Source organism: Fukomys damarensis, unplaced genomic scaffold (assembly GCF_012274545.1).
Source record: "Fukomys damarensis isolate Sample0158 unplaced genomic scaffold, DMR_v1.0_HiC HiC_scaffold_36, whole genome shotgun sequence".
NCBI classification, from domain to species: Eukaryota; Metazoa; Chordata; class Mammalia; order Rodentia; family Bathyergidae; genus Fukomys; species Fukomys damarensis.
In genome coordinates this window covers 43900010-43907750 of record NW_022900948.1, presented here as the reverse complement: position 1 = coordinate 43907750, position 7741 = coordinate 43900010, and the positions used below count along the sequence as shown (strand labels likewise).

At 54.2% G+C, this 7741-nt stretch overlaps 1 protein-coding gene across 1 annotated transcript in view; it reads left to right on the top strand.

The window, feature by feature from the left end:
• Positions 1 to 7735, top strand: part of Zer1 (zyg-11 related cell cycle regulator) — a 12221-nt gene extending 4486 nt beyond the window's left edge. The window contains 8 exon segments of the mRNA XM_033759137.1: positions 3138 to 3353; positions 4034 to 4075; positions 4157 to 4276; positions 4710 to 4825; positions 5480 to 5668; positions 6100 to 6197; positions 6854 to 6956; positions 7566 to 7735. Coding sequence (XP_033615028.1) covers positions 3138 to 3353; positions 4034 to 4075; positions 4157 to 4276; positions 4710 to 4825; positions 5480 to 5668; positions 6100 to 6197; positions 6854 to 6956; positions 7566 to 7623 — 942 coding nt within the window. The 3' untranslated portion in view covers positions 7624 to 7735.
• The last annotated feature ends 6 nt before the right edge of the window (positions 7736 to 7741 follow it).

Genomic DNA, 7741 nt, shown 5'->3' with positions numbered 1-7741 from the left:
GGTCCCCCAGCCCCGCCCTGCCCCTGCCCGCCCTGCCCTGCTCGGTGTGGTGTGGTCGAGGGCGCCTCCCTCACATAACACTCTGGGCTCAGGCACTGTGGCCTGATTGCTGTCCTGAGAAAATGGGGCCGGCTATGTCTCGGGTACCCTGGCTCAGCGTGACACGACCCCTGGGACCATAATAACGGTTTTGTTTTGCTTACAATTCAACACTAATAATTACAGCTATAAGAAAAATAAGAATTGCTGGGCATGGTGGCGCACACCTATAATCCCAGCACTCTGGAGGCAGAGGCAGGAGGATCGCTGTGAGTTCGGGACCAGCCTGGGCTCCATAGTGAGTTCTAGGCCAGCCTGAACTACATAGTGAGACCCTGTCTCAAAAATAACAAACATAAATAAAAAATAAAAATCACCCGTAGTTCCACCACGCAGAGGCAGCCGCCATGAATGGCAGATGTCTGTCTTAGATTTCAGTCTGTCCATCCGTGGTCAGTAAACGGCAGTTTGTGCAATGCAGACATTTGCTACAGCGGTGTCTTGTGAGTGTGAACACTGCTTGTGGCAGCAGACATACGTCCTCAGGTTCTTGTTCTCACTGGCACGTGTGTTCAGCACGTTAGAATTACTTTATCAGGGCTGGTTGTGCGTATACAAAACGAATCTGTCACTTTGACCTCTCCTCCTCCGCCTCCCCTTCCCTGCATCGTTTGCTCTCCTAGCAAATATATTTTTGCTGCACATTTTTTTTTTTGCGGTACCAGGGATCAAACTTGCATTTGCAAGGCAGATGCGGTGCCACTGAGCTAAATCCCTGGCCCTGCCACACATTTTTTTAATATTTCTTTTCTGATTACAAAGGTAAGATACCTAATACTTTAAAAGACTTAGAGTAATGCAAGAGTGAATTGTCTAGAAAGTGAAAGTCGTTCACAAGACTATCTCTCCTCCCCAGAAACTGCGAACAGTTGGCTTTCATATCTGGTGACACCAGCACGTTCTGTGTCCTCTTTGAAGGAAAGCCCACTTGACACGGCCTGGAGCCTGGAGCCGTGGCCAAGTCCCACACCCGTGGCAGAGTCGCTGGCTCAGCACACAAAGTTAAACATTTAGGGTGCTTTTTGTTTTTTTGGTTTTGTGGGGGAACTTGGCTTTGGGGGACGGGGTCTTGCTGTGTAGTTCAGGCTGGCCTTGAGCTCACAGAGATCCTCCTGCCTCACTCAGTCTCCCCAGTGCTGGGGTTACAGGTGTGTGCCACTATGCCTGGAAGATCTCTCCTGCATAGCTAAGTGAAGAGTTTTGGACCAGTCCAATGCTTTTTTCTGCACCCCTTCCCCATGAGGGAGAAATCTAGAAGGTCGCACACCAAACTTTCACAGTGATTACTTCTGGGGACAAAATTGGTACTCTGCTCAGATAGTACCCTGTGATTTTTTTTTTTTTTTTAACAGTGAATAAGTTTTGTTTTGTTTTGGTACCAGGGATCAAACTCAGGACCTTGCACTTGTGAAGCAGGTGGCAGCACCACTGAGCTAAATCCTTGGCAAATAAGTATTACCTTTATAATTTAAAATAAACTTTTCTCCAAAAACATAGATGGGGCTGAAAGTATAGCTCGGCGGTAGAGCACTTGCCTACCTCTAGCATGAGGCCTTGAGTTCAATTCTACCTCAGGAAAAAGCAATTTGTATGTGTAATAACTAAGTAAGTATTGTGGATAAGAATGAAGTTAGTAAAACAGGGTAAGGCTGGGTGTAGTGGCTCACACCAAGAGTTTGAGGCCAGCCTGAACTATATAGTGAGACCCTATCTCAAAAAGTAAATACAGTAGGGCCAGGGGTTTAGTTCAGTGGTGCCACCATCTGCCTCACAAATGCAAGGTCCTGAGTTTGATCCCCAGTACCAAACAAGTAAAAAAATAAATAATAAATATTATAGTAAAAGAGAGTAAACTCCCAGTAACTAATATGGAAATAAGGAAGGACATTCAATGGTAAGAAAATGTGCTGAGAACACTGTAAAGGAATTTTTTTTTTTTTTTTTTTTGTTTATTAGTCTGGCCAGACGGCACTCCCGGAGCCAGGTGGCTCAGAGACACAACTGCTCAGGGGCTGAGGTACTTTTTATAAGGTTTTTCTAAACAAAGAGTCAGGGAATTCACAGAACAAGACTGCAAACGCATTGCTTATCTTATACAGGAAATGTTCTAGGGTCACCTTTGTAAAGGTATTTTTTTTTTTAAAAAAAGAAGAAACAGCTGGTATTTGCGGCACATACCTATCATCCCAGCACTCAGGAGGCTGAGGTAGGAGCGCTATGAGTACAAGGCAGGCCAGGCCACCATAGTAAGTTCAAGAGCAGCCTAAACTGCATAGTGAGACCCTGTCTCCAAATAAAAACAAACCTGAGAGTGCAGAGAGCAAAGGAGGGCGAGAGCGCCCAGAGCCCTGGTGTACTGCTGGGGGTGAGCCTCGTACAAACACTATGGAGGGCAGCCTGGCATCACCTAGCGAGGCTGAAAACCGCAAAGGCCCATCAGGCATGTGTGCCCTGAGGTAGCCCACGCCATGGCCTGAGGGATGCATGTATGATATACGTGCTCTGTGGCCAGCCACAAGCAAACATCCATCAGAGGAGAGAGGGTAAGTGGGTCACCGTGTGATGGAATACTATACTGCAGTGAAAAGTGAGTGGCTGTATTTCCGCTCCCTGTACCAATGGTGGCTCTTGCAATCATTGAGTAGAGAGAAGCAAGAGGCAGGGACGGTGGTTCCCAGGGTAGGGAGAGCCCGGAGCTTATGATCAGGAAGGGACATACGGCCTTCCAGTGCTGGCAGAGCTATTTCTTGCGCAGGTGGTATATCCTATGTAATTACTTGTCAGTTACATTTGTACTTTTTGTATCCATAAATATTGTACATTAGAAAATGTTTTTTAAAAACCAAGCCCATAGGGCCTGGGATTTAGCTCAGTAGTTCCGCCACCTACCTCACAAGCGCAAGACCCACGTTTGATCCTTGGTACCAAAAAAAAAAACCAAAAAACAACAACAAAAAACCCAAGCCGTAGCCTCCCTCCCAGAGACCCCACCCCGCGCGGAGAGCCCAGGATGCTGGAGCCTGTTGCCATGCCCACAGGTGCAGCGGAACTGCTGCCTGACACTGTGTAACTTCAGCATCCCCGAGGAGCTGGACTTCCAGTACCGCCGCGTCAATGAGCTGCTGCTCAGCATCCTCAACCCCGCGCGGCAGGACGAGTCGATCCAGCGCATCGCCGTGCACCTGTGCAACGCCCTGGTCTGCCAGGTGGACAACGACCACAAGGAGGCCGTGGGAAAGATGGGCTTCGTGGTGGTACGGCCGGTGGGGCTGCGCCTCGGGGCGGGCGGCTGGGCCTGGGGGCATCGAGCTGCCGCCTCGGACCCATCTGACGGCCCCTCACGGGCTCACGAGTGTCCAACACGCTGCCGTAGCAGGGCTGGGCGCCTGTCCTTCCTCTGTCCTCCCCAGCGTGTCCTGGCCTCTGGCGCAGAGCTGGGGCCTAGCGTAGGGTGGGAGAGAATCAGGTTACCGGCCAGGGGAAGCTGAGAACCAAGGCAGGGAGAGGAGCTGAGGCAGGAAGAGCACCATGCGTTCGAGACCAGCCTGAACCACACAGACCCTGTCTCAAAACACCGAAAAGGGCCGGGATTTAGCTCAGAGGTGCCGTCGCCTGCCTCGCAAGCCAAGGCCCCGAGATCAATCCCTGGTACCAAAAAAAACAAAACGAAGCCAAAACCAGGTGGGCCCTGTCTCCACCCTTCCTGTAATCTCGGGAACAGTAGGAACCAGTTGTCACCAGGGAGTCAGCGTGGGGCCAGGGCAGCCCTCAGGCCGCCTGCAACCAGGTCTGTGCCTGGAGCTCCTGTCTCTGCCCAAAGAGACGAGGAGACTCGGCCTTCCCCAGAAGAGGCCCCAGCCCTGCCCCTGCCGGGGTCCCGGGCCGTGGTGGCTCTGGAGCCCTGGCCTCCACACGCTCTCTCCTCTGCCTGCAGACCATGCTGAAGCTGATTCAGAAGAAGCTGCTGGACAAGATCGTAAGTGGGGGCCTCTGGGGGGCAGCTGGCCCCAGGTGGGTGCCGCGGTCCCCGGTGCGCACTGAGCCCCGCATCCCACAGTGTGACCAAGTCATGGAGTTCTCCTGGAGCGCCCTGTGGAACATCACGGACGAGACGCCTGACAACTGCGAGATGTTCCTCAACTTCAACGGCATGAAGCTCTTCCTGGATTGCCTGAAGGTTAGGGCCACCCGGGCCCCAGCCCCAATCTGCTGCTCACGAGCTCCCCGTGGCCCACTGGGCTCTCTTTAGGGAACACGTGGTGCAGCTCTCTGGCCCGTGGTGACATCGTAGGCGGGCTTCCGCCATGGTGTGGTCTCTTCCCTAGGCAGTGTCCTGGCGCTCCAGCGGAGACGCCTGCAAACCAATCCTGAGTCTGTGCACCCAGGGCCTCACTGGCCCCAGAGCTCAGGTCTCTGCAGCCTCCCCGTTTCTGTCCTCACCGTGTGCACCCAGCTCTCCCTGGGCCACCGGAAGTCAGGAGGCCGGCCTCCCCTCATCTCATGGGAACAGCCAGACCCGACGGATGCCCATAAAACTCTCAGGTTAATGACACCAGATACTAAGTAACTCAGTGCTAATTGAGTGGCTCCACTGCATCTCATGTTGCCAGGAATTCCCAGAGAAGCAGGAACTACACCGGAACATGCTGGGACTCTTGGGAAATGTGGCAGAGGTGAAAGAGCTGCGGCCTCAGCTGATGACGTCTCAGTTCATCAGCGTCTTCAGGTCAGTACTGGTCGCCTTTCTCCTTTTGCCCTGGCTGCCAGGATGCTGAGCACTGTTAGTCTGCCGTGACTGCCCTTCCCTCTGAAATGTGATTCCTTATTCATTCACCCTGCCGCATGTGGTCTTTGTGTAATTGTATCTTAAGTAACTTCAAATCCCTTTTAGGAATCTGAGTATAAACAACAAGTTATAATGAAGTCAACAGTCTTCCTGGCATCTGTTTTATAAATTGCAATCCAAGCCAGGCAGGGTGGTGCCCACCTGTAATCCCAGCCCTCTGCAAGGCTGAAGTAGAATTGCAAATTCAAGCCCAGCTTGGAAAACTTAGCAATTTACTGAGACCCTATCACAAAATAAAAAAGGGCTGCGATGTAGCTTGGCATGAAGGTTCTGACTTCAATCATCAGTCCTGTAAACATCATAAATAAAAATAAATTGCTCCAAGCATGGTGGTGCACTCCTGTCATCCCAGCACTAGGGATGCTAAGGCAGGAGGATCACTGTGAGTTCAAGGCCAGCCTGGGCTCCATAGTAGGTTCAAGGCCAGTCTGGACTGCATAGCAAGACTCTGTCTCAAAAAAACAAAACAAAATAACAAGGAAAAACAGCTACAATCTGGCAAGTTCCCAGGAGTCCACCTCCTCCCTCCCACAGCAACCTTCTGGAGAGCAAGGCGGACGGCATCGAGGTGTCCTACAACGCCTGCGGCGTCCTGTCGCACATCATGTTCGATGGGCCCGAGGCCTGGGGTGTGTGCGAGCCCCAGCGGGCAGAGGTGGAGGAGCGCATGTGGGCGGCCATCCAGAGCTGGGACATCAACTCCCGCAGGAACATCAACTACAGGTGCCACAGCGGCGGGGCCTGGGGCCTGGGGCCTGGGCCCAGTGTCCTCGGCCCCACTCTGGTGTCCCTCTGGCGTCCAATCTTCCTGTGTTGACTGAAGGCCCAGTCACAGGGCCTGTCGCCAGGCCACTTGGTCTGTGGTACCCTGGACTGATGGGCATTTGAGTGGGAAACTCACACTGGGAGGATGGGCCCTCTCTGGTGGCTTGGCTGAGCCCCCAGGCACTGAGACTCTGGGGGCCTCATGCGGGGGAGACCCAGGAGCCCCCTAAAGCATTGACTCGGGTGGCCCACAGAGGCCCTTGCTGGGGGTGCCTCGCGTTCCCCCCCGCCTCCCCCTCCCAGGTCCCCAGCTGCACCCTCTGCCTGGCCCTGCTGCTCTGGGAGCCGGGGAACGTCCCCCCTTCGGTCACCTCGCTCTCTGCCTGCAGGTCCTTCGAGCCGATCCTCCGCCTGCTGCCCCAGGGCATCTCCCCTGTCAGCCAGCACTGGGCAACCTGGGCCCTGTACAACCTTGTGTCCGTCTACCGTGAGTTCCCCCTGCCCCTGCTGCAGACTTTGGCACCTGTGCCACACTCACTGCTGTAACCCTAACCCTGAGGGAAGCTGAGGCAGGAAGATCGCAAATTCAAGTCCCTTCTCCCCTGGCAATGAGGGAGGGGATACAGCTCAATGGTAGAGCACCCCTGAGTTCAGCCCCCAGTACCACAAACACAAAACAAAACATACAGATCCAGCAGACCCCAGATCTGTTAGATGTGCTATACAGAAACAGAACTTGGGAATCTATGTTTTATTGATTGATGTTTTTGTTTCAGTTTTTGAGACGGGGTCTCGCCATGTCGTTCTGTCTGGGCATGAACTCATTATGTACCCAGACCGGCCTTTACTGGTGCAAGTCTCCCTGCTTCAGCCTCCTGCGTGCTGGGCTTACAGACTCGCACCACCATGCCCAGCTCAGAATCTGTGGGGGTTTTTGCTTGTTTTTTAAAATCTGTGTTTTAACAAAAGTTTCTTGGAGGAAAATCAGGTTCAGGGCCTTGTTTAGGTGCTGTCTCCCGTGGAACAAGCGACTCAGGACCCCAGGCTGGACAGATGTGACTGTGACTGCCCCTCCCTTAGGGCGGGTTTCTGGGGCACAGGGGTGGGAGACCCAGCCTCATGAGCTCCCACCCTGCCTCACAGCCGACAAGTACTGTCCCCTGCTGATCAAGGAAGGCGGGATGCCCCTCCTGAGGGACATGATCAAGATGGCGACCGCACGGCAGGAGACCAAGGAGATGGCCCGGTGAGAGCGGCGTGCTTCCTGCAGAGGCTGACGCGGGCAGGGAGGGCACCCTGGGTTCTCTGGGCCTTGGCAAGCCCGATCAGACTCTTCTTCTTTTTGGCCGAAGACACTGCAAGCAGAGAGGCAGCACGTGGCACGGGGTGTTCTGGAAACCAGAGTGGGAGAAAGTTACTCTGGGGGGCTGCGGGTGTCACCCGGCCCCGGGTGCCATCCTCTGTGCCTTACCCAACAGGCTGGGTGTGAAGGCCACCGGCGTGCCAGCCATCGCGCTTTTCTGTGGGTTTCACTGCCCAACCTAACACATGGGCTCTGATTCTCCCCTCAACCTGTGCACGGGAAACAGCAGGGATGCCGTGTCGGGGCAGCAGGAAGGGCCAGGCTCCCCCTGGGCCTTCGTCACCGTTCTGAGCGTGGCATGGAGTAAAAGGGCACGTGGGACAGGGGCCTGGCATGCAGGGCCGCGTGCAGTGACAGCTGCAGCATCGGCTGCTCCGCCATGATTACGAGTTTCCCAAGGGCTGGCAGGTGGGCCGGGAACCTGGGAAGCTCCGGTGAGCGCGGCCAGTCAGCTTCCTGGCCCACCTCCAGCCCTCTCCCCTGTGTCCCCAGCAAGGTGATCGAGCACTGCAGCAACTTTAAAGAGGAGAACATGGACACGTCCAGATAGAGGCCTCTACCACACCGCCCGCGGGACTGCGGCGGGAGAGAGCGCAGGAGGACGAGGAGGCAGAGGGGACTTTTGCACAGCCGATGCTTTTCCTTAACGTTAGTGAGATATATATATA